The following is a 26664-nucleotide window of genomic DNA, read 5'->3' as shown; positions in this document are numbered from 1 at the left end:
TTATTTACGAGATACTTGACAGGGCTCCCAATGGCAGAAGTCGTGAAAAGGTCTCCCGCTGCCAGGCACAGCGGGGTGAGAGGAAAACATCTTTGTTTAGTCCCTGAACTTACACAGCGTCACTGCAAAAAATCTCAGAGAGTAAGCAACAGATTTGCTGCCCCGCAGATGTGGATAATGTCGGGTAAACCCGACCGCCAGCAGAAAGCTGATTTCTCACCACGGCACAAAGCCCCCCTAAGGTGGTCCCCTAGGGCAAACCGCTCTTTACGCCGTCGGGAGGCAAAACTCTACCTCTGTGGGCAGAGTTTTCACTCCGGGCTGCTGTTCCCATCCGTCGGAGGATGCCTGGCCCCGCGACCGCCGTCGCAGCACCGCAGTGCTTTCCCCACGGGCGGGGACGAGCCGGGACTCTTCCCCCCGCGCAGGTCCTTCCCTCCGCGGGATTCCCACCGCCCCAGCCGCCACCGAGCGCCACGGAGGAGCCCTGCCGGGCACTCCGCCGCCACTCACCCCTCTCTCCCGTCTGGAGGGCGCGGACGACGTCGTCGATGTCGAGGTGCCGGCTGGTCTCGTCGAAGCTGTGCACGGCCATGTGGAAAGCCTCCTCCTGGAAGACCACATGGACGCCCTCCATGGCGAAGTAGCAGCTGCGCTCGGGGTTGCTGTCGCTGTAGAGCAGCGTGGCCCGGTTCCACTGGTGGTGGCGGAAAAGGGCCAGCAGCATCTCTCCCATCTTGGCGTAGGCGGGCGCGACGCGGGTGAGGTGCGAGTACTCGCCGCCCTTGGCGCCGAAGCCGGCGGCCAGCGCTCCCGCCGACAGCATCGGCACGTCCCAGTGCGCGGCCAGCCGCGCCACCGGCGCCGCCGCGTACTCGCACACCGGCCCCAGCAGCAGGTCGGGGCGGCGGCGCTGCAGGGCCACCATGTCCACCAGGCTGAACAGGGCGCGGTTGCCGCACGCCGAGTCCTCGTAGGTGATCTGGAAGGCGTAGCCGGGCGGCAGACCCGTGCCGCTCTCCCGCAGGCTCCGCACCGCGTACTCGATGGCCGGCCGCACCCGCCCCAGCGAGAAGAGGTAGGCGTCGTCCTGCGGCAGCAGCACCAGCACCCGGATCAGCTTCTCCTCCTCCTTCTCGCCCGCGGGGCCGCCGCCCAGCGCCGCCCGCGCCGCCAGCACGCAGCAGAGGCTGCCGAGCAGCCAGGGCGGCATCGCGCCCGCCCCCCCGGAGACGCCCGAGCTCCGGCAAACTTTTCGCCCCCCCCTTCCCCGCCCGCCTCGAAATTGTTCGGTCGTGCTTTATTTCTCAGGTGTTTGGCGGATTCACAACCTGCCCCTCCCCACCCCGCTGGCGGGTCACGGACGGAGCATCTCGGCTCTGCTTTTCTCGTTCTCTTATAGATGGACGACTATTACTATGATCACTTTCCCCCCCACGCCGGATCCCCCCGCGGGGCTGCCGGGCTGCGCCCTCCCCGCTAAAGTAGCGCGGGAGCGGCGGCGGCGTCTCCGCACGCCCGGCGCGGCGCGGCCGGGTTTGTGCGCAGGGAGGAGCCGGCCCGGGCGCTCCCTCCCTGCGGCCCCTCCCTGCGGCCCCCCCGCCCCGCACACCTCCGCGGCCGCGCGGGGGGTGTCCTTATCGCACGCATCCGACACTCGTGTGCGTGTTTCGCCTACCTTCCTGCTCGGCTGCTGCGCTGCCTTGCCGAGCGAGTCCCCGCGGTCGGGCCCGGGGAGTAAAGGAGCCCATTGCACTACCATTTTTAAAGATTTCTTAAATATTCTTTGGGGGTTGTTACAGACCGCTTAAGCCGTCCTTTACTGGTTGAGGAAGGCTTTTGAGGCATCCCGAGGGCTCAGGGGTTCGGTGCTCGGCAGGGTTGGGGGATTTGGGGAAGGAGGGGTTGCAGCATCAGCACCTGGGCACGCAGGCGTCAGGACACAAGCGGGGCTGCCCCGCTCCCATCTCCTCACCCGGAAAGGTGCCCGTGCACAGCATAGGCCAACGGGGAATTTGACAGTGGATCTGTGGCCCCTGCCTGTGTCCCTTTGGGATCTTTCTGAGCCCCCCGTGCCTAGAAGGTCTGGATGCCGGGTTTTGCCATTTCCCACTGTGTGGAGAGACACAGTTTCATGCCCCAAGCAACAGAGGTTAACATCAGTGAAGGAGAGGTCTGAGATTATTTTACCGGGAAAAAGAGAACTTTTGGAATTACTGCGACAACACTGCCTAGTCCTAGGAGCATCCCTGTTGAGTTCTACTCACTGGCTTAAAACTGCTATGTTTCAGTTTTTGTTAGCCTTTTCTGAAATAAAGTGATGTGAAATGTGCAAGATGTTTTGTGAAAGAGGCTTTGGAGCACCTGATGCTTTTTGACTGCAACAGCCTAAAGGATGGTGCTCGGTGGAGCTCTGTGTGCCCTGTAGCAGCGTGCATCCTGAAAGCCAGAGCAGGGCTGTACATTTTGATGTTTTACGGTTGCTAGAGAGTGCCAGGTTTGTGTTTGAAAGGGGAGAGAACTGCTCCTGGCTTTACAGAAGGGGTTTGTTTAGTTCAGCACAGAGGTCGTTGTCAGGGCAGTATGTGTAAACTTAACTTTTGTTGCTGCCTTCGCTGTGCAGGCTGTGAATGGGAAACCTGCACTCCTGTGGTGACCATCTGCTCACCTTTAAGATGCCTCAATCAAATAAAGCAAGCTCAAAGCGCTTGTGCAATTACAACGGAGAAGTGGAATGAAAACAGCAGATAACATGATGTACAGAAATAATCATCAACATTTATCTAACAAGGCTCGGTAAAATAAAGAAGCTCAGAAATTCAAAGATGGGTAGTGTCTCTGAGAAATGTGCCTCTCATAGTTTTATTTGATTACTGAATCAAACTTCAGAGTGTTCTTGAAGATTACATAAACATCCACCCTGGTGAAGCTGGTTTTGTATGTTCCTGTGCTGTAAGTTATGTCAGGCATTTTTTGTTGTAAATGACTCCATATAACATAGAGGAGATTAAGCAGAATGTTACAATATACAACACACCAGCCATCTTTACCACAAAGCTTGCAAAAACATTTTCTTAGGACACATTTTGAAATCCTGACCTTTGTAGTCATTGCTTTATGGTGACCCAACAGATGTGTTTACAGCACCAAAATCTGGTCGGATCTCTCTTGATTTCCTTCTTCCCCCAACAGAATATCTTTTTCATTTTACATGAAAAAGACATTTTACATGTGAGCTCCATACTCTCCTAGCTGTCTTATTTGAGCATAAGCTGTGTAAACACAACAGAAGAGATAGTAATCCCATAAATCACAGGGCTGCTGCCCCTTTACATGGGCTGCTCCTTGTGAGGTAGAGTACTGCTGGGAATGAATCAGAGTGGGAGAAGCACGGCCAGCATGAGGCAAATCAAGAAACAAAAGGCATCTAGCCAGTAGCGTGTAGCAGTAGTAGTGTCGGAGTCCAATTTCAGTGTTTTCATAAAAACATTTGGCCCACAGAATGTGGCTCTTGCTCACCTGAGTAATTGCATTCAGTGTTATGGGAATCGGTGTCTCTGTGGGCCTAGAGTGCTATAAACATTTTTGTTCCTCTTTGCCTGAAGTGTTTTTGTAAAAAAGAATCCCAGCCTGTGATGGCCTTTTATTTTTCTGAGCCAAGAAGTTATGCATGAGAATTTACTTGTTAATCCCAATTCAAAATGTCACTTACTACACCATCATCAGTTCACTCACAGTATTTTTCATAGCTATAAATTCAACATTTCTCCACGGACATTATTTTTTTCTGCTACATAACTGCTTTTTAATAGGAACAAATCCTGCAGTTGCAGATTTGTAGCCGGCAGAATGCCCACAGACTGCAGTGAGAAGAGAGATTTCAGAATAGCCCATTAAGGACTAAAGTAATTTCGGACACAGGCTATTTTCTCCCCAGAAATAACTCAAACACAAGTCAAGAATCACTTGACTCTCTCCAGCTAGCATTAGCAGCACTCTGAGCTGCCTGATGCCAGTTCAGAATTTTTTTCACAGATAAGTTCGCTGAAAACACAGTCCCACCTACAGGCTGAAAAGATGAAATGCTTTACCATCGCCTATACTGCAAATATACCCAGGCACTGAGACTTGCAAACTCTTTCCCTGTTTTGCAAGGTCTATTATCTTCTTATTTTAAGGAATCTATACTCTTTTGGAATGCACCTAAAGGATTTCTAAATGCATCATGATGTGTATCTTTTTGTGTTCTGTGACCTTACCTTCATACACGTCTGTTATGTAAAAAAACAACATGGTTTTCAGGTGAAAATACTCCCACATGAAAGATGAGCCAATCTGATGCTAAAAAAACAGATGGAAATGTGAATTTATTTTTTCCTTGTGACACCAACTTCTGTGGAGATATAAGAACCACAAGGTCACAAAAATGCACACAAAACATAGATGTACATACATACAGATATATATATATATATATATATATCTGTACACACATAGATATACATACATGCATAGTAATAACACTTTGTTACTGTTGCCATCTGAACAGATTCCACTTCACAGCAGAAAGAAAAGGCAGGCAGGTAGATGTCATTTTTATTTTATGAATGAGATGCTAGGATGCAAAAGATTGGCTCCCACTCTGTTCTTTTCCAGAAATAATAAAGGTTAAACTTCTTGTCATGAATGTTTAAGGAGGAACAATTCTTCTTTTCTGCTGCCTGCCACTCCAGACAACATGCAACATCAGCAAAATGCAATGTGCAACATGGCCAAAATGCAACATGCAACGTGGGCAAAATGCAGCTTTTTACACAGCAAAGACTAGTTGCATTATTCATTAGTGTTTATAGAACACTTGTGTTTCCACTGAAGCCTATGAAAGAACATAATGGTGAGAAGTTGACATCACAACCCTCCAGATAACTTTAATTTCTAAGAAAGATGTTTTTGCAATTATTTTCACTTTTAAAAAGTCTACCTACGTTACCTGTTTTGAAAGTACTTGTAGTCAGGATTGTAATATTAAAAATGCAACTATTGCATTATTTTTAACAGTGTAACCTTATACACTACCTTAAGTCATACTGCCTCTGCTAAACTCACTTTCCTCTTCTGACTGGACTATGTTAGAAAATAATCACTTTGTTCAGGCAACCAGTTTCTGTATTTAGAGGCAATATCTGGATATAGATAATGTCTGGGTATAGAACAGACTTTTTTTGCCAACTAAACTAAATTAGAAGGATCTAACTAAACTAAATTGGCTTGGATCCAAGTTGTTCCTGTGATTTTCACTTTTGTTTTCATTTCCACATGTCTTAGGTCAGCACTGGATGGTCACTGGAGTGCACAGGATGGTGGCCACCTTGCTCCTCACGTGCATCTGCCTCCATCAAACAGCTGTATCATAGTGTGAGATAAAGAGTGAGTGGTGAAATACAAACACCAGCTGTACCTTACCAATATAATGGCATTTCTGTCCAGAGGATTTTAAAGGTTTTGGAGAGCAAAGATCTTTTCTGCTTGAGATCTAGTAACACTACAATATGTACCCATATTTCTTGTAAAAGAATAGTTAGAAATACTATCACAGTGTCCCTCAAAAAGAGAGTTGGGATCGGACATCCCAGACCACTGACAGCCAAGGAGCTGCATTGCTGTTATGTGTAATCTCAAGACAGAAACTAATCCAAAGTCTACTTTCACATGCATTCCCATATAAGAGGAACAGAAGTCTCACAACATAAAGAAACCAGACATCTATGCTTTGTCAGGATATTCAGCTCTGCAGAATGTGTCAGTTTACACAGTAATGTCAGCCCAGGAACTGATTGATCTTTAGAAGTACTCTGAGGCAAAATGTGGATTATTTTTTTAACTAAATCAGCTCATTGATATGGTTTGTGGATGCGTTGGTACAGCAGAGCAAGAGATCTGAAACAAGAGCAGCAAAATGCCAGAAATGAGAGACAGGAACTTCTTAGTGGAAATTAGTACTGAGACCTCTGTATGTCTTTTCTCTTGCCTGTTAGTTAAGATTAAATTACAGGGAACTCATAGAAAAAACATTTTTAATACTATTGACAGGTCTTATTCCACTGAGCTGATACAAAAATATTTAAAATATTTAATTAAATCAAAATAAATTATATTAAATAAACTTGTCCTTTACGGGTTCTGTAATTTCCAGTTTATTAAAGTACTAATGTGGTTTAAAAAATTAATGTATGGACTTGGTGGAATACACAGTTGTCATTTGTCATCACATCACAGGAATGGGAACAAATAAGATTACTGAGTAAGGACAAAAGCTCCAGGAACAGATGAGTTGATGGAGGAAGACAAAGTGCAGAGCAGAGTGGGATGCCAACAGTCAATAAAGAGACACAACAAAGCAAATAAAAAAAGGAAACCTTACAATTAATGGCAAACTGGCCATTTCACACATCAGTTAATGTAATTTAATCATAGCAAGTTGGATAAGGGCTCAAAAAATAAAGCAAACAGTACTTCACAGGTTCTAGTTCCTGCTAAAAGGCACAACTCAGCAGTGATCACTTCTGACAGAAGCGGAGCAGGAGGAAATGGAGGTGTCCTCATGTTCTGTGCAGAGAGAGAAAGGCCTTTTGGAAGTGTGGCTTCTATTTGCACACTGATAACAGAGACCTCTGGAAAGTGATTCCAGAAATATAAAGAAATATTCTTTATGTGCAGTTTGTCACGTATTTCTTAAGAGCCTGCTTGTTCTTTCCATTAGTTTTATATTTTGCTCTTTCTGACAGCATAAGTGTTTTTATCATACACACACAGACAAAAAACCTGCTTGAAAATATTTAATTCATTCTCCTGTATGTACACTTGTAGACTAAGGTCAAAAGGACATAGGCTGTGTTTGTGAAAAAAAAATTTCCTCGTGTCTTTTGTTGCCAAAGCAGACAGAAAGAGCAAACGTGTGCAGTGGTGGAAATGTTAGCAGGAGTTAGACATCTTTCTGAAGAAGTAAGCAATTCTTCACTTCCTTTTTCCTCCTAAATTTTCCCAACAGTTTTCACATTAAAAAAAGGACAGAAAATATTGGGGTTTAATTCTTTTTGCCTTCAACCTTAATTCTTATACTGTTCTTCTTTTAACACCAGACAGATCTTTTTAGGCAGATGTGTTTGGTCAATTTAATTTTCTCAAAGGCAGCTGGGAGCTGGTCCAACATAGGACAGAGAAGAGCAAGACCCCAAAGTAATGTGTAGCTGAAGCAGGACTATTGGGTTATTGTGTACAACTGCCACAATCAATAGGACTGCCATGAGTAAAAAAAAAAGGCAAAAAAAAGACTTAAGGTCATGCCCATTCTGGCAATAGTTGATGTGAAAAATAGGGCTTTCTGGCTGGTTTCTGCTGCCAGACTTTACTGCCCTTCCAGATATGTCAGGACAAGTGCGTGTGTAATTGCTATTTACCCTCATTCTGTCAGCCTGATTTGAGTGTAAAAGGTGTTTCTGCTAAACTAGGTCACTAAAACCAGGCTAGGGAGCAGATCCATATGAAGAAATGCCAAAAGGCTGGAGGGGGTGATAATCTCAGGTGGAGGAAATAGCTCCAGGTGAGCTGCAAAAACAAATTTCTTATCCCAAGGCAGCTGCACCTGAGATGGCATATTAGGCTCAGGTGATACAAAACACAAATAAAGGTAGAAAATACATATCTATTACTGTATTTCTTTCTCTTGTGGTTAACCCTTGGTGTCAATATTAAACTGTGCCATTGTTTAAAGGAGTGATTGAACCTACGATGTTTGTGAAAGGAGAGCTTTATGTAGCAACATGGGCTGTGTTCAATGAATGATGCAGTGCTTTCCTTGTAAGGGAGAATCACAAGAAGACAGAGCCAGAATCATGCCAAACTAATGGAGAGACATCAGGGAGACATGAGAGCAACGACAAGTGCAGCTAGATGAATTTATTGAAACAAAAATAATTAAAATAGGCTGCATTAATTACTGAATACTTCCATGATTAAATGAAACTGTGCTAAACTAGAGGATATTTCAAGCTGGTTCTACCCTGATTTTACCCCGTGTTTAGTTCTTGCCCAGAAAGTCATAAGTCATTAATGAGGGAGGAAAGAGTACATGTTAAAAATCTATGACCAATGAACTGGAGAGGTAGTTTGAAATCAAAGAAACAATTTGCTACTGCCCAGTGCTTTTCTGTTCAGAGAATTGTAGAGAAGAACAGGACACAGTATGGAATGGAGCTGCTTATCCTAAAAAGCCACCAACTGAAGGCAAGTGAGCAATACTGAGCTGTCATATCAAATAAAGTGCTCTATGTCAGGTCTGAGGCATAGTTCTCTCTGCTCTACAGGAATATTGTGCTTGTTTTAAGCACCATTGTTTTGAGAAAATCACAGACTGAGAAGGGAAGAACCGTCTGGAAGCATGTTTCCTGAAACAGATTAAAATATTAAGTTTGCTTAGTCTAGGAAAGAAAAGACTGAAAAGATATGTTGTGGTCCTTCCATATGGAGCAGATGTTTCAAACATAGTGATGAGCTGGTTTTTCTGTTCCATGCTAATGCCAAGACATCCCATCTTATTCTTCTAGGTGAATTGTGAATAATTTAAATTTTGTATGTCCCCTTGGAATATCTTTTTCCTCTAACCAGCAAGTAAGAATGGAGTCCCTTCTGCCCTCTATCCCTGTGGTTATAAAACTTTGGAATCATTTTCCAGTTTAGTATTATTTTTAGTAATGTTCCAAATACTTCCAAGTGAAAAGGACACAAAGAAAAAAGCTTTTATATAACTTGTCACAAGAGGTCTGACAAAATTCACAGTTATGATGTACCTCTTTTCATCAGCTTTCATGTGTTCCTTTATTTGAAGCAATGTTACTGGATTGTGTCCATGAAACATCACTAAAAAGGGATGTTAATGAGAACATCACCAGAACATTTGAGTCATAGCTAAAAAGAGAAACCAAGAACAGACTTTTCAAATAAAATAAGTTTTTCTGGAAGTGTGTGAAGTTAGGTCATTACTGCAATGAAAAATATGGTCAAAGAGAAAAAAAATCCTAGAATGCAATATCTGACTTCCCTGTCTTGTCTGCAATTTCTTCCCAAAATTGTGAGATGGAGCCTCAGCAGAAGATAATGCAAGCATTTTTCACATCTCAGTATCTGGAGATTATTTCTAGTGCCATGGAGTATGACAGATATTGCCTGGAGTAAGAAACTGAGTCTGGAAAATCAAAGGTTATGGACTGTACCCAGGAAATTACTGGAAACAGCATTTCCTGCTTCTAATGGCATTATGTAGAAAATTGCTCCATGTGCCATGTCATACCATGGCATAGAGGACTTTGCCCACAAAGAACATGGAGAAACACCTCAATGTCAGTAATGTGAAAATCAGTGTTTTTTCTGGTAAGAGTATCAGAAATGTTTTTTTTGGCATGGGGTTTTTGGGTTGTTCGTTGGGGTTTTTTTGGTGCTAATTATTTCTTAAATTTTAGAAATGATAAAATTTATCTTCTAACTGTATAGGTACTACATAAACATATCCATGATCTGCCATTACAGAAAAATAAAATGTTATTCTGAGGGGAAAATTATCAGTGATATCTGTAAGAAAAAAAGGGAATTCCATTATTACAAATGTATCTGTCAAACCCCACATTCTCAGACTCTGAATTCTGAAATGCACACTAAAATGAATAATACTATATACATATAATATATAATAGATAATGGATAATAGCTAATAGATAATATGATATATATTATATATTTTATAATAATTGGGGGGGGTTAAGAACAAAAGTTTAATAAAAAGGTAGTTTGTATTCTGAAAAATTACATATACAACCAAAAAAATTTTATGTAGTGCAATAACTTGGTGAAACACTCAGTTAAAGTAAAAGCTAGTTTTAATTTAGTTGCAAAAACCAAGGATGCGTCCAAGATCCAGAAGTTTGGCAAAAAATTTACCAATGTGATTTTTAACATTTAAGGACAGTCATATTTAAGGACAGTCAAGGACACATGATTTTAATTTTTTTCTTAGTTTATCATCCCTCCTACTCACTACACAAAATAGCAAACATTTTATTTTCCTTGTAAAATGACTGATGCCTCACTGTTTGATAACTTACAAACAGGAAATGGAAGGCAGGAGCTCAGGATCCACATCTCACAGCCCACTCATAAGACGGAGTGGAGACCAGAGTGGGAGTCACATCTGCAGACAGCACATCTTTTTCTGAGAGCAGTATCCAAAAGAAAAGCTTTAAATGAAAACAACAAGATTTCTAAGTGCAAATCCTACTGGAAAATAGAATCATAGAGTAGGAGGAATCTGCTGTTATACTGTGAAGCAGGGGAAGTTCATATTAAAGGTAGGAGTTCGGAAAAGTATCTTAATCCTAGATACATCAATTAATAATGGATTAACAATGCACCCTCCAAAATTACACATCTGAGCTCTACAAAAAGAAAACAGGAAAGAGCTGAGTTTGTTTGGGTGCATGCACACCTACTACTTTTTATGATGTGAGACAAAATATTGCTGGCTCAGCTATACATGCTAAGTGCTAAAACATTTAACCAAGCAAACTAGGGGTAAAATTGAGATGCAGGGGAAATGAGACATGAGTTATAATTGGTATGTTTGTTATGAAGAAGCAGAAAGCCAAATCTTGTTTTATTGGAGGGAGAAAAATCCAGGGAGGGAGGGAAGAGAAAATCACCCAGCATCTCCCTCCTTTAAAAGGTCTAAGGATTCCTAGTAGAAGTCTGATGCCCATCTGATGTCATGGAGTGAACCCTGGTTTGAAGTTGCACCTGGAATGTGTAACCTCTGGTCTCGGCACCTGTAACTATGAGCAATGAAACTGGTTGTCTCCTACATTTTACCCAATACACCCTTATTGTGTTCTTCTCAAAAAACCTGCCTGGCCTTAGAGAACAAAGTAATTTGAATGATTACAGAACAAAGTAATTTGAATGACTCTGAGTAATTTGAATGTATTATCTCCACTGCTGCAAGAAGTGGGTAAGAGGGGAAAGTGGAGAGGAACTGCATCCTGGGGAACAGAGGTGGGATGAGGCTGTCTCTGTGCCTCTGTGTGTTTTCAGTTTACAAAAGGTCTGGGATTTCTGCTGTTAGTGAGGATTTTCTCCCTAGCATGCATGAGCATGTATCTCTCCTGGAAAAAGCAGAAATAAGCCCAGTATTTGGGCAAACCTCTTGGTGAATGAAGATTACCAGACTACAAACGATAGTGTCTGTACACAAAGCCATCATGGACATAGAACCAAACCAAAATGGTCTCCTTTTTTTTGTGTGAAATACCAGTTATTTTTCTTGCTGTCCTAAAAACATTAGTATTTTAATAATAAGTCACTAGAAGCTGAAGTAATATCAAAAGTCATGGCTTAGATTTCATTTTCCTAGCATGTTCCTGTTTGAATCAGAGCTTCAGTTACTTTCACAATATTTAAATATCATATTTATTTTTTTGTTTACATTCACACATTTTCCAATTTCTGAATATACATTTCTAAGACTGTTATACTAGACTTCTAAAAAGTTTACTGCTTTGTTGCATTAGCCCAGGGGAAATTAATACAAGAGAGAACTGCACGAAAGTATTTCATTTCTTAAACCTGAGATTCTCATATTTGTATGTTTTCTTAATTTTGAGATAATAACTCTTTGCTTGAAGTGGGCTTATGGAAATCCACTAGGCCTGGAATTCAAATTATATATTTTGAATCCTCAACATAAATGGGTGGTATTCATACAATTCTATTTTCAAATTAATTCAGAGTTTGTGAAATTACTAGATACAGTGAATATAGTTGATTTAATGTACACAAATATGAACAAACCCAGACATTTTACAGAAAGCCTAGTGAGTGCTATATTACAAATCAGATGGTTCCCTTCGAGCAGCTGGTGCAAGTAAATGGTGTAAAGGTGTTACATTCATTGCTCTAAATCTTTACTTGCATTTTGATTTCATTTTGATCTTTAGTTTTCCTAAATGAAATATAAGCCAAGTTACCCTGCAATTCCACTAGAAATTTCTGACTGTATTTTCCCTAACAAACTTCTCATGAAACAGAAATATCTATTCATTGCTGATAATCATTAAAGCACACTGAAATCAATTTAAACTATTAGAGCATGGCTGAATTTAGTCGCACATCATTAATTACACTGTTTAAGAGCGAAGTCAGTGAAGCATTAATTTAATTTTGTGCTTTTTGCCATAAAACCTACTTCCTAAAGCCAAGAGCAGAGCGGAATTTGTGTCTCAGCAGATCAGCGTGTTTCTCTGCTGCCATCTTCTGGCACAAGAGAAAGTTCTACAGTTTCCCAATTGCTTTTGAAATACTTAATTGTTTTTTCTCTTGAACAGCATCAGTACACGTTTTTGTTCCATTTTGGCCTTACATAATTTATCTATAAGTTTTGCAATGTTCTGTCTCTTAGCCACTTGTAATTTGTCCACCCAAAAAAGATTTTAGGAGACCTGCAAATATAAAGATTAGTATTATAAAACAAATGCCCTTTGTATTACTAAACATTGTATTTCTACAAAAGAATGTAGATATATTATTAAATTTATCTGTTTAGTAAATGTTTTTGCCAATATTTATGCTGTTCATACTTTACTTTCAGACCACAAAAGAACTGTCTAGATCTAGGCCTGATTCTGTCTTTAAGTTCTTATTTACTACACCTTCCCATTTTCATATTTTAACAAATAGATTAAAATATTTGCATTATTTTCTACATTTGTGGTGAAATGGCCCAGTGACATTCTTTCAACCATCCTTCACCGCTACATAACCACATATTTGAAAGCTATATAAAACATCCTTTTTTTCCCTGAACCTTTGGCTCATAGCACTTAAGTCCATGGAGGATAAAGTGCCCTGATATCCATCTGGGAACACTTTAGACACTCTAAACTCCTCAATCACTGCAGCAGATGAAGAGAAGGCAGCTATTTCAGGAGGCAGAATGGTAGTTTTGGGTCCTCTGCAGGCAGCAGAAGTCCAAGGTAACACCTGACCTGTGATTTACTCTCTTCAAAGTAAGGATGTTGTGCCAGGATTTCCTGAAAAAATGAAATCTGGCGATGAACATCTTGCTTAAACTGGATGAGTTCACTGGTATACCAGTATGCCTAAGGTTACCAAACACACGTAAGGCCTTGGGACTGGCCACTCTGGGAGTCCACAGCCATCATGAGATTGTGCTGCAAGACAGTAACTTTCCTAAATGAAAATATCATTATTAGAGGAAAAGCAGCAGGAGAGGAGGGAAAGATGGTTGCAGAGTAAAAGTCAAGCCTGAATATCACATCTTTTTCTCAGAGGTGTCTGTAGCTTCCGAGCCACTGAGCTGGGAAGCCACCGGCTTTCCTTGGGACAGCTGCAGGTGATCTTGCGGTTCAAGTCTGACACAGCCATCTCAGAATCTCTTCTGCATATTTTTTTCCCCCTCTCCTATGAAATCAGACAGTGGTGAACCCGATTTTTATTTTATTTTAAAAAGTACTCCCAATCATCCATCCTTAATCGAACATCTGTGTCAGGGAGAATGGTAGCGAGGTATCCCGGGGTTCTGCAGTGAGTCCAGAGAAAGGTCATGGAGCTGGGGAAGAGTCTGGAGCACAAGTGTGATGAGGAGCAGCTGAGGGAGCTGGGGGTGTTTGGAGAAAAGGAGGCTCGGGGAGACCTGATCGCTCCCTACAACTACCTGACAGGGGAGTGTAGCCAGGCGGGAATCCACCTCTTCTTCCAGGCAACAACTGATAGAACAAGAGGATCAACTTCAGCTACGCCATGGAAGGTTTAGGCTGGACATTAGGAGGAATTTCTCCACAGAAAGGGTGATTCGACACTGGAACAAGCTGCCCAGGGGGTGGCGGAGTCACCGTCCCTGGAGGTGTTCAAGCAAAGACTGGACATGGCACTTAGCGCCGTGGTCTACTTGACAACGTGGCGTTCGGTGACAGGTCGGACTCGCTCATCTCGGGGATCTATTCCAATGAATCAATTCTCTGATTCTTCCCGCGACAGCGAGCGGAGCGCGGTTGTGCGAGCGCCGGGCCGCGCTCGCCGCCCTCATGGGCTGTGTCCAGCCGCCGCACCTCGTGACGGGCCGCCTTCACTCGCACCACCCCAGGGCGGCCCCGGACAGCCCCACCGCCCCGCTCGGCTCCCTCGCCCCGCTCCCGCTGGGGCCGGGCCGGCGCGGCCGCCCCCGGTTGCATCAGCCGCGGGCCGAGCGGCGCCTGCGCCGGGCCGCGCCCGCCCCTTCCCGGGCGGCTCCGCGGCCATGGCGGGCGCTGACAGCCAGGTGGGCTCTGCTCCGCAGCTCGGCAGCGCGGGCAGGCGGCAGGAGGCCGGCGGGGGAGCTGGGCCTCTTCCCCAGCCTTTCCCCAGCTCCGGGGGGCGGTGGGGTGTGCCCCAAGGAAAAGGAGCAGGGAGCTGGGGGCACGCGGGCTTTGCAGGACGAGGAGGTCGGGTCTTTTCCGCGGTGTGCGGGGCAGGGGGGGCTTAGAGCGCCTTAGGTGTGAGGGACTGCCGGGGCATGACTAAACGATTTTCGCCCTCCGCAGGTGGATGCTGGGGAAGAGAAGAAGGCAGACTGCGGGAAGAAGAAGATGAAGGAAGGGGCTGGCGATGGAGGGCGGTCGGAGGTGAGCAGCCCCTGGGCCGCGGGGGTGGGAGGATGCGGAGTCCTCCTTGCTGCGCTCCTGACATTGCTACAGTTTGTCCTTCTGGGGTGTTTTATCAGGCGATACAGTTACACCTCCGACAGTGTGCCTTGCAGTGCCGTTGTTGGCTTTTTACATTAAGTTGCATTGGTGTAATAGGAGAAGAGCTCAGATTCCCATAGCTGGGTTAGGTTATGCTTTTCCCTGTGCCTCTTTGCAGCGGGAAGCAGGCAGCACATCGCCGAGGTGGAGAAAGCCTGCTTAAGGTGCTCTGGTCTTCGTGGTGGGTAAACACAGATCGCTGTGAGCCCACGCTGCCAGTCAGCAGCGGCGTGAGCCAAGTGCATGGCTGTGCCCGGGCGGATGGTCCTGACGTCAGGACACGTGTTTAAACTGGAGCCAGTTCCTGTCTGGGTGGCTCAGGCTAGAGCGCTCCCTCAGCTTTTTCACCTAATAAGAAAGTCTTGCTTTACGTTGCACTTACATTTTTTTTTCTGGTTGACTTTTGTCCTTGTGTAGTTTATTAGATGGTGTAGTTGTTTGGTAACATATGTGGTTTATTGAACAGGTGTACAGTGGTACAGATTTCATTAAGCTGAAGCCATGTGGTATTATGACATAATTAATACTATATAATCTGAAATAATGGTGATTACTTGTTACATGTAGCACACAGCTATCACCACATAGTTGCCTATGAATAGCTATTGTGTTGCCATTGTTGACATGATGCACTATCAGATTAATAATCAGATTAATAATTTTCCTTTGTCTTTATTATATACAGCTAAATCCCTGGCCTGCCTTTATCAATGAGCGTTTGGAGATGTACAATAAACTTAAGGCTGAACACGATGCACTCCTTGCAGAAAGAGCTGCAAATGACAGTAAACCCATTAAAGTTACGTTACCTGATGGCAAGCAGGTTGATGCTGAATCTTGGAAGACTACTCCTTATCAAATTGCATGTGGAATTAGGTATGTTTCTGTTCTGTGAAGCTACACCGTCATTTTCAGACACTGAGTTTAAGGGGATGGGTAATGTATAATTATTTTCTTTGTAATTTATCTCAAGTCTTCTCGAAGCATCTTGTATGCAATGAACTGAAGGTAACTAGCAGGGTTTTAGTTTTGGAGTGCAGTTTTCTTTTGCCTCATAAAGATGAAGTTTCTTACATTAAATAAGAATAAAACTGAGGTATTTTAGACACATTTTAATAGTGTATTTTTCCATCCAAGTACTGCTGTTGCATTAAGAACTGATTTGCTATTAAATTACCAAATGGAATGTTAGCACTGCAAACCAGTGTGCATTGATCTAAGGAAGATGACTGCTGGGTGATGTTTCAATTGATTACAGAGAAATTTAACAGTATGAGTATTCTTCATTATAATTTGCATGGGAGATATCTATTAAAAAGAGCGTTGCACATCTCCAGGTTACTCATAACTGCTGTGGAGTATTTTTGAATCATACACAGTGAACACCCTGACAGTTAACATTGCAAAGATTGGGTGATTCCTAAAGGTGAAATGCCTCTTTTTTAATTTTTTTTCCCCTGTCCATAATAAGATGCCATGTTATTGGAACCTCCTTTGCTTCTGTGATTTGGGATCGTGAAAAGAGTATTTTGCCTAATGGATACAAACAGTAAAGCTACTATGTCAAAAATTGTATTTGATAGCTTTTAAAAGAGTAGTTTGCTCTTACATTGCAATAGGATTGTGAAGTCAGGTTTGTACTTGGAGGAAGCTGCCTCTAAGCAAAATATGTATGAAGGTTAAGTATATAGCAGGGTTTTCTTCCCATATCCCTAAAATATAAGTAGGATTTTTCATGAATGTTCAAGACTGGCTAAACTGGTTATTAATTTAAAATTTATTTATGGCATTATATCCACTCTGAGCACTATAAAGTCTCTTTCACACTGGAGGGCAAATTTGGGGAACTTCTGCTTGCTGATTTCAAAGTACAATGTACTTTCTTATAATTGTGCTTCTGTGTTTGTTCTGTAGTCAGGGATTAGCTGACAACACAGTTATTGCCAAAGTGAACAAGGTGGTTTGGGATCTAGACCGTCCTTTGGAGGAGGATTGTTCCTTGGAGCTGCTGAAATTTGAAGATGAAGAGGCTCAAGCAGTGAGTATCTTTTACCAAAACATTTTTTTGTTTCAGGTTTACATTTAACTCAGCCTCTTGCAGTTATTTAAATATGTGCTGTGTTCAGAAGATGAAGAGAACAGGTTTGTCGTTTAGCTCCTTACTAGCAGAGTTGTGGTACTACAGGTAATGTACATTCTGCTGTGTACTGGTAGCCAAGTCTGCTTGCAGTTGCTGTAGTTCTTGCTAAAAATTTGTATTTTCAGCCTTCATGTTAATGTAAAGTAGGTCTTTTAAACTGACATCTTCAGCACTGATTTTGGGAACAAAACTGAGTACAGTACTTTCTGTGTAGAATCATAAAAGTATTGAGTAGACTGTTCTTTGTCTTTGTGTATGCAAAAGTATCTACTTTTTTATTTTGGCTATTCAATCAGATAAATGTGCCCAGCCAGTAAATTTGTGATTAGGTTCTTTAGAAAAAAAAATCAGTTGGTACAAGAAACTGTCAGTCAAACTCATCACAGTTGAAAGCACATCTTTTGGTCAATATGCAGATCTGATTGATTAAAGTTCATAGAAAAAAAAGGTTTCTGAATTAGTATCTTGACTTCTTGACAATAATGAAATCATGTTTGCAACAGTTGAAAATAAGAATTGTTTGCTACCAGAATGTAAGTTTTCCATTTCCTCAGTTTTCCAGTGGAAATGCTGCTTTTTGTAAACATTGATGCTGAGGATGTGAGTGGTGCTGGCAGGTCACTTCTGTTCTGCACACTGCTCTAATTTGGGATGTGCCTCAAATATCCTTGAAAGCAAGCATTTCAGAAAAGGTTTTAAATGAAACAACTGGAAATGCATCGTGTGTATTCAAGACTGATCCCTTCTTTTTTTACTTCTGTTAGGTCTACTGGCACTCAAGTGCTCACATAATGGGCGAAGCTATGGAGCGAATCTATGGTGGTTGTTTGTGCTACGGCCCACCAATAGAAAATGGATTTTATTACGACATGTTTCTTGAGGAAGGGTAGGTTTTGTATTTTTCTTTATTTAGGAGCTGGGGTGGGTGGCAGTCACAGCAAAATTTCTGCTGTGTGCTTGTTCCTAGAACAAAGTCATATGTACTGCTGCAGATGGCTTAGGATTTTTTGCAGGATATCCCAACCACAGGTTGGTGCGTTGCACCAGGATGACAAATTGCAAATGAAAGCAAAAATTACTCACTTCTCTGGGTGTGTTTATTTTAGGGGTGTATCAAGTAATGATTTCTCTGCTTTGGAAACATTATGCAAGAAGATAATGAAGGAAAAACAAGCCTTTGAAAGACTGGAAGTTAAGAAGGAAACACTGCTTGAAATGTTTAAGGTGGGCTGTTGCAGAAGGTTATCTCTAGCCTTTTGCAAGTATTTGTAATTTCAGAGCATGTGTTACTAGTGGTAAAAGAAAGTATATCAAATTTTTAAAGGTGATATGTTCTTAGAAACTCATTTTTGATACTTAACAAAAAAAAAAGAAAAAGTAATTTTAGGTTCTTGGAAGTAGGCGTTCTGATTTTCTAAAACTTCCCCAAGGTGATCTAACTAAATTCTGTGAAGCCACATTCTTTATTTACTTCCCAGAAATGTAAATTTGTGACACATCATGTATGCAGTTAGTTGTGTTACCTTGTCTGTGGTGATACTGTCACTGCATATGTTGCTGCTGCGTTCAGAAAGCTTTATAAAACATTTTTAGAATAAGGACTTCTAAAAGAGTGCAGGCAACTCTAAAACCTGATCCTTTCTCTCTCGTATCTAGCTGGAAATAATTTTTCGGCATTCCTGAGGTAGACGTTAATGAGTTTTCACTGTTAGGGCATCAGGAGAATCATAGCATCACTTAGGTTGGAAGGTAATTCCATAGATGTCCAGTGCAGTCTCATGCACAGGACATGGGATCAGACATAGGGACACTGAGGCCAGGTTTCCTGGGCTTGTCCAGTTGGGCCTTCAAAACTCCAAGGACTGATTTGCACACCCTGCTCTCTGGGCACCTTGTTCCACTACTGTCTGTACTCCTGTCTGTCTCTTTTACAGGCCTGATGAAACACAGCATCAGGTTTGCAAATAATTTAAACTGTTGTCCACTTCTCTTTTTGAAACAAGGAATTAACAAGTATGTGTGCTGCTTTTCTTCTCAGTATAATAAATTCAAGTGTCGCATCCTGAACGAGAAGGTCAATACCCCAACTACTACAGTATACAGGTAATTATGCATGGATTGTAATAGTACTGGGTTTATGGCTCTAGGATTAAATATACCAAATAAATGCTTTCCTTTTCTTAGGTGTGGTCCCCTGATAGATTTATGCAGAGGGCCTCATGTCAGACATACTGGCAAGATAAAGACCATAAAAATTCATAAGGTAAGCGCTGGAACTGTCCTCTACAAATGTTTTCACTGCAGCACTTCAGATGCATTGCTGCCTTTAGGCTTAGCCAGGAACGTACTGTGAAACTGTACATTCCTGGCTAAGGAATTCCAGGTTACTGTGTAACCTGGCCAAAAACTTGGTGTTACAGATTGTGAAAGGGTTGTATGCTAGAATGATATTCACATGGTGTGAAGCCCAATTAGATGTCCAGGGCTTGCACTTCCAGTACAGGAGGGTAAGTTTGGTTTAAAGTTTGGCTGAACTGTGTCAATTAGAATTTATAGTTTCTGCTTAGCTGATGATTATACCTATTTGTGAATAAACAGTTGGAATAGGATAGCTACAAAGCAGATGGGCTTTTGAAAAAGACAAGAGCCTGAAACCATTTTTACTTACTGTATTTACCTTTAAGGATGTTTCTGATCAGTGCTCTGAATTTCACATTAAAACTCTCCTTATTAGTTGTTCCACAGTAATCATTTATTAATAATTGTATGCCTTTTCATAGCAGGCAGAAGTAGTAAAATGTGGAGGCTTCTCCCTTTCTTCAATGTTTAATTTCTTTTTTTGTTCAGAATTCTTCTACCTATTGGGAAGGCAAGGCTGATATGGAATCCCTCCAGAGGATCTACGGAATTTCATTCCCAGATACAAAAATGCTGAAGGAGTGGGAGAAATTCCAGGAGGAGGCTAAAAGCAGAGATCACAGAAAAATTGGGCGGGTGAGACAGCTTTACTAGTAATGTATTCCAAAAGCACTGTGTGGATATATGCCCTTAATTGAAAGCATCTTGAAGATAGCCTATACTTGCTGCCACAGCCAAGGTGTGACACAGTTTTATTTTCAGTTGGGTTATGAAGTCATCTGCTTTTCTCAGGAGCATCAAAGTCCTAAAATAAATAACTTCTTTATTCTTTCAACACAATGACATCCTTATTGCACACATTGATCAGAACAGAATATAAAGACTTCAGTCTGCAACCCATGAATGCTCCAGTCCTCAGGCACTGCTCATTCCTACACAGTTTGCTGCAGCCTGTTCACGCAGTTCTTTCCTTCTGCATGATTTCAGAATTGGCAGTATAGAGCTGTGTTTTTTGGTTAGCTGGTTCTTGAGTTTCTTTTTTGAGATGGAAACCCCTGTCAGTTAACTGATAGTTCTGAACAGGGTTAAAATGTCTGTTGCTAGTACTTTTTGACAAAATTCTGAAGAGCTCCTCATATGCAGATCTCAGGTGTGTGCACAGTTTGTAACATTAACCAGCTGTAGTTCACACCTTCAGTTTGTGTGCAGATAATTAGAGAGCTGCAGAAGCAGAATTAAACATTGACAAGTAAACATGCAGGGGGAACTGTGAGGGCACAGTTGGGAGTTAAGTGTAAAGTTTTGGCACATCAGTAATGAGTGAAACAGGAAACTGAAAAATTTCCTTCCCTTATAACTGCTGACAGACATAAGAATACTAGTGAAAATGCATCTGGTCTATTGGATATTGCTTTTTTCCCCGTGTTTTTCTTTTTGAAACTCTGTTAGTGATGACCAGTCAGTAGCAATCCATGTGTGAATGTTAAGTGAAAAAGGTAGGGTGCAAATACTAAGTTCTTAAAGTATTATTTTCCTGCAGGACCAAGAACTGTTTTTCTTCCATGAGCTCAGCCCTGGTAGCTGTTTTTTCTTGCCAAAAGGAGCTTACATTTATAACACATTAATTGAATTTATACGGGTAAGTAACATCTTTTGGAAATCTTGTAGGAGAAATTGCATGATTTAAAAAAAATACATAGCAGCATGCTATGTTTAACAGTATCAATAGCCCTTTATTTCAAGTTATCTTTTAATTGTGTAAGCCATGGAACTAAAGTAACCTTGTTTCTTTGAATTGGTTGTGTCACAATCTCTGGGAAGTTATGTTTTATCAGTACTTTTTACCTGCAGTTAAAGCTGTGGTAAAGGTTCTTTGTCATAGGAATTCTTTGACATCTAACTACTATTAGCTCTACTGAGCTAAGCTCACACTGCTGCTCTTCCATTAATGCATATTGATTTGTTTTAATAAACATACTTAATTTGACCTTGAAGACTTACTTGTTTTGAAAATATATGTACGAAAAGAATTCCGATCTTCCTGCTCTAAGATTTGAAGTCTGTGTTATTACTGTATATTTGGGCTGCAATTAAATATATCTAGGGTCATGGAGTAATTAGAGACTGCTGCATTGCTTGCAGGGAGGAAACTTGTTCTTCTTGCTTACTTTCTACTAGAGAAATTGTTTGGGGGAAGGGTGGTGGAAGGGATGTATCCTGGCACGTCCAGCTTCAAGTTGATTGTTTCTTCCCCCCTTCCCTTCCTAAGTCATGGGATTTTCATATGGCATCACTTTTATATTTTTTTTGGCTGGAGATTGAAGCCTGTACTTACCTTTGTTTTCTTTATTATTTTTTTATATACTGTTCCTATTTTAGAGTGAGTATCGAAAACGTGGATTCCAGGAGGTTGTCACTCCAAATGTTTTCAACAGCAAACTGTGGATGACTTCAGGGCACTGGCAGCATTACAGTGACAATATGTTTTCCTTTGAAGTGGAGAAAGAAATCTTTGCTCTGAAGCCTATGAACTGTCCAGGACACTGGTAAGTACATAGCAAATTCAGTTTATCAGAGATTGTGCTGATTGGAAAAAAACCCAAGTGAAACCCACTGTGCTTCCTTTGCCTGTGTAATGATAAGGATGGCTACCTTCAGTTACCCATTCTGTCAGGAATGATGTAATTATATGTCTTGCTTTGTACACGCTCTCTTCACTTGAGACACTGAGAAATGTCTTGTCATCTTACCATCATTAGAGTGACCCCATCATTACTGGGGCATTGTCAGTTTTGTGGCAGTTCAGGCATTCAGCTTTTAAAGCTCAGTTTTAGGAGCTGTTTTATCTCCTTTCTGTGAAGAGGGGAAGGCCTACCAGCTGTTGAAGGAGATTGTTTCCCTGACAAATCTAGATAAGACTGATGTCTCTGTCCAGATTACACCAATGGCCTTACAGGCATGTGCTTCATCACTGGCTGCTTCTCCCTGACTGTTCTTTGCAGAATTTTGGTTCTGAATGAACTTCAAGTAATAAACTTTTCCTTCAGCCTTATGTTTGACCATCGCCCGAGGTCATGGCGTGAGCTGCCGTTGCGGTTGGCGGATTTTGGTGTCCTGCATCGCAACGAGCTGTCGGGAGCTCTCACAGGACTCACCCGAGTACGCCGGTTCCAGCAGGACGATGCTCACATCTTCTGTGCTATGGAGCAGGTGCGGGCTATTGCTAAGTGAAACTGGGTAGTAAAATCAGGTAAACTGAAATTTCCGTACCTGAGACATGATTTCTGTTATCATTAAGATTGAAGACGAGATAAAGAGCTGTCTGGAGTTCTTGCGTACCGTGTATGATGTCTTTGGATTTTCGTTTAAACTGAATCTCTCCACCCGTCCTGAAAAGTACCTGGGAGATATTGAAGTGTGGAATCAAGCTGAAAAGGTAAAACAGTAGTCTTATTTTTTTCTGTGATGTAAAGCTGCATCTTCTGTAAGACCATACTGCCTTCTGGGAGGTAGAGTGAAGCTGGGCTGGGCATGAGCAAAATAACTTTGATAATTGCCTTCAGTTCAGTCTGCCTGCTGTAAATATTTTGCTCTCATTACAGAGACAGTCTCCATGTAAGCATCAAATGAACTCTTTCTCCTTGTCTTTTTTTGATAATTAAAAAAGGAGGAAGAGAATCAGTTCTGGCAGCCCCTGTAATAAAACTTAGAGCCATCTCCCAAAAGTTAGTCTGAAAGGGATGGGGTTGGCCCTGAAGTACTGGGGAGAAGATAGGGCAAGAATAGACATTTGGTGTACCAGGGCAGATTTCATCTCAACATTACCTACAGACTTTTAATTTAGTATAAAAAGTTCTTATATCTTAGCTAATGCTTGTTTGGCCTCTTCCAATATGAGTACATTAATTTTGTGTGTTTAAATTCAGACATTCAGACTTTGGTTTTTTTGGTTTTTTGTTTTTTTGGGGTTTTTTTTTGTTTTTTTTTGTTTGTTTGTTTTTTTGTTTTTTTGGTTTTTTTTTTTTGCTGGCGCTCTTCCAAAACTTAGCTTTTTCAAAAAATAAATGTGTTTTGGCAGTTACTGAGAAGTAGTGAGAATTTGGTAGGGTCACCTATTTGTAGTAGCAGGCTGACCTGAAACTGTAATGTGTAAAGAAACACTGAGTGTGTGTGTCCTTTATCTCCAGCAACTTGAAAACAGCCTCAATGCCTTTGGTGACAAATGGGAGTTAAACCCTGGTGATGGAGCTTTCTATGGACCTAAGGTTAGTGTGTTGCTAACCCCTCCCTGGATTTGGTTTTTAATTCTGTTTGGGTAAGGCAAAAGGCTGGGATGAGGAAGAGGGCAGATTTTATTTATGTTAGCCCATTTTAAGATGCTGTCTGACTGAAATTCGCTGTTTTTCCAGATACATAAACTCTAACATACTTGAGAGAGAAATAATCTTCTATTATTCTGGTTTTCACATAGTTTTAACTGCTTTAACACCCATTTAGTTAATTAAACATGAATAAACTATTTATCTGGTGCTTAAACAGCTGACAGGTGGATGGCATAAACACAAGGTGGCACTGTATGACCTGTTTTAGCAGAGCAACTTCTGCATTGCAAATAATCCTTTCAGCAGTGAGTGAATTCTGAGTCAGGAGAAAATCAAAAGTAAACTTTCTGGTTAAACAAATTTTTATTCCTTTAACTGCACAGTTTTGAAGTTGCATTGAGTTACTGGTGGTTTTTGTTAGTTTAAAAATTCTCATGCAGTGATCATGTGAGTTTGTTGAGTTTCTTAAGAACAGTCTCCTCAGTTTAGACAGATTAAATAGGGCTTTTTAGAAACTTCGTTGTTATCCTTGCTCCTAAGGACACAGAGTATTATGAAATGACTTTTAAATCTTTCCCTAATATGCCTTCACTACATTTATATTTGTGTACTCATCTAGTAAGCTGGTTCTGATTTCTGTATTTGTATGCCAGTTGAATCACTTCTGGTTTGTGTCATTTTTTAGGTAAAATGTGTTACAGCAGCTCATATTTATTAATTTCTGTATTTGATTGAAGGAAGACAAATACACAGGAACTTCTGTTAACATTAATAAATCTTACGCTTGCTCTTCATACAGTCTGGATTTGAAATTAAATTAGGTTGTAAATAAGGTATTTTGATTAGAAGCTCTTTGATGACTAGCTGAATTCTGATAAATTGAATACTAGATGCGAAATTGAAGGACATTTAGATCTTGAGTTGTTAAAATACTGATCTGTTTGTTTATTACATAAATTAAAATAAGGCATACTGCCTTAATATATAGCCTGATATATACTGGTAAAATGATGAGTAAGTGAGCAATGTAATAAATAAATAATGTCAGGACACTATAAATTTACTCTTTTCTGTAAGTCTTCTCTGTCTAAGTTGTATCATAAGTGTACTCAGAATTTAACTGTTAGATACAAAAGAAAGAACAGGCTTGACTCCTAGGTCAGAACAAGTGTCACTGATTGATAGGAGCCCCTGCTCGTAAGTGGACTATTTAACAGATTCTTGTCTCTTGTTCATGCCCTGAATTTGTAACACAAGCTGCAAATACTGTATAATAAAGAAGTGCAAATTTGCCACTTTGAGGCTGAAGAAGTCTCATTTGTGGGGAGACATGTTCAGTTCTGCATTTATGTTCTGCTGTACTCACTGAGTGAAAAGGCCCATGAAAGTTCCAGGCTTTCAGACTCACAAAATACCTGAGACATTAAATGTAGTTCCCACCTGATAGATTATCTCTCTAGTTACTCACCCTGTTTTAGCTCTAACATTTTTTGCATCAGAACCTGCAAAAATGGATGCTGTTTAAACTGCATAGAATTTCTCTGCATTGAGTGAAACTTTCCATCTCAAAACAATGAATTTGCTTTCAGAGGGGAATGCTTGTCTCTTAACTGTAAAATTTATGTCTTTTTGTTCTTCAGATTGACATTCAGATTAAGGATGCCATTGGCCGCTACCACCAATGTGCTACAATTCAGCTCGACTTCCAGTTGCCAGTCAGATTTAACCTCACCTTTGTCAGGTAAGCACAAAGGCTGGTGGCTTTAGTTTCTGTGTAATCTAACTTCAGTGACACTTACAGGGATAAGGTTGCATCAAGACAAAAAGCCTTACAAAAGCATTTCTTTACAGCCATGATGGCAATGACAAGACAAGACCAGTTATCATTCACCGGGCTATCTTGGGATCTGTGGAGAGAATGATTGCCATTCTAACTGAGAACTATGGAGGCAAATGGTAAGATTGCTTACCAGCTCGAGCAAACTCTTCACGTAGGAGAGAAATTAGCCCCAAGTACTGGAGAGTCAAGAGGGTCTGTTTGTTGCACTTGCTTGCTAAGGCAGCATGCCTAGGAATACCACAGGGCAATTTCTTCTGAACCACCTTCCTTAGATGTGAAATTATTCAATATGGTAGATTCTACCTGACACTGCCAGTGCAGGTGCAGCATAGAGCTAGTCTGCCCACAGCATATGCATTCCAGCTGCTTGTGCAACAGGACCATCTTGTAAAGAGTCATTTATGTAGGTGATCTGCTTTACCTGTGTTAATACCCAGTGGGAGTGTCCCCTCTGATTCTGACAAGACTCAAAGGTTTTCCTCTGCTTAGTTAGTAATGAGCTCAATCTGTTAGGCTTTGTTATCTGTCATAAAACACAACAGCAGTCATCCAGTCAGCAAGTGCTCGTGCCCACGCTGCAATCCTTTTAGACACTCAGTTCTTTTGGGGAAATAATTGTAATGAATATAGGGCTCTCATCACCTCTGAACCTAATCTGTGCAGCTGGCTTTAAGAGTCTCTTGTGTAGATTTTATTCCTCTTTGTAAATAGTATTTTTTGTACTGTAAAAAACAATGAGAGCTATCTAAACTTGTTTTGTTTGTTTATTGAAGGCCACTCTGGCTGTCCCCACAGCAAGTAATGGTGGTACCAGTGGGACCAGCATGTGATGAGTATGCTCAAAAGGTGATGTATATGGTTTCAGGGCTTTGATTTCAGTATATTGTATTGATGTGAAATCCTTAGTTCTTAATGATTAATAGTATTTATTTCAGAGACGTATTCCAAGTCTTTGCATATTACATTGAGTCATTTTTTGTGTCACAGTAACAATTAGCTGCTGAAGTTGTAGATCTCTTAAAGATAACCTGAGTTAGATTTTGGAAATGTGAATAATAAATGTTGATCTTTGTGAGACTTTTATTTTTGGAAAACTTAGTTTTTCTCTTGCTCAGATCTGTCTTACCCTTCAGGTTCTAGTGCCCCATGGCCATGTGCCTCTTG

At 41.4% G+C, this 26664-nt stretch overlaps 1 protein-coding gene across 2 annotated transcripts in view; it reads left to right on the top strand.

Annotated features, from left to right (window-relative positions):
* Positions 1-541: 541 nt before the first annotated feature.
* Positions 542-26664, top strand: part of TARS1 (threonyl-tRNA synthetase 1) — a 28509-nt gene continuing 2386 nt past the window's right edge. Inside the window, exons 1-17 of one of the 2 annotated variants that reach the window (XM_071425583.1) lie at positions 542-1078; positions 14640-14720; positions 15526-15716; positions 16755-16878; positions 17745-17866; positions 18087-18204; positions 19019-19083; positions 19165-19243; positions 19828-19974; positions 20879-20977; positions 21718-21884; positions 22386-22548; positions 22637-22774; positions 23526-23603; positions 25301-25401; positions 25512-25616; positions 26274-26346. In XM_071425583.1, coding sequence (XP_071281684.1) covers positions 623-1078; positions 14640-14720; positions 15526-15716; positions 16755-16878; positions 17745-17866; positions 18087-18204; positions 19019-19083; positions 19165-19243; positions 19828-19974; positions 20879-20977; positions 21718-21884; positions 22386-22548; positions 22637-22774; positions 23526-23603; positions 25301-25401; positions 25512-25616; positions 26274-26346 — 2307 coding nt within the window. In that variant the 5' untranslated portion in view covers positions 542-622. Of the gene's footprint in view, positions 1079-14229; positions 14378-14639; positions 14721-15525; positions 15717-16754; positions 16879-17744; positions 17867-18086; positions 18205-19018; positions 19084-19164; positions 19244-19827; positions 19975-20878; positions 20978-21717; positions 21885-22385; positions 22549-22636; positions 22775-23525; positions 23604-25300; positions 25402-25511; positions 25617-26273; positions 26347-26664 lie in introns of those variants that run through there. The other variant, XM_071425582.1, reaches the window with a different exon arrangement.

This window comes from Agelaius tricolor, unplaced genomic scaffold (assembly GCF_023055355.1).
Source record: "Agelaius tricolor isolate 1412-34295 unplaced genomic scaffold, bAgeTri1.0.p SCAF_4, whole genome shotgun sequence".
Classification (NCBI taxonomy): domain Eukaryota; kingdom Metazoa; phylum Chordata; class Aves; order Passeriformes; family Icteridae; genus Agelaius; species Agelaius tricolor.
The sequence above is the reverse complement of the archived record's forward strand: the minus strand, read 5'-3'. Positions and strand labels throughout refer to the sequence as shown.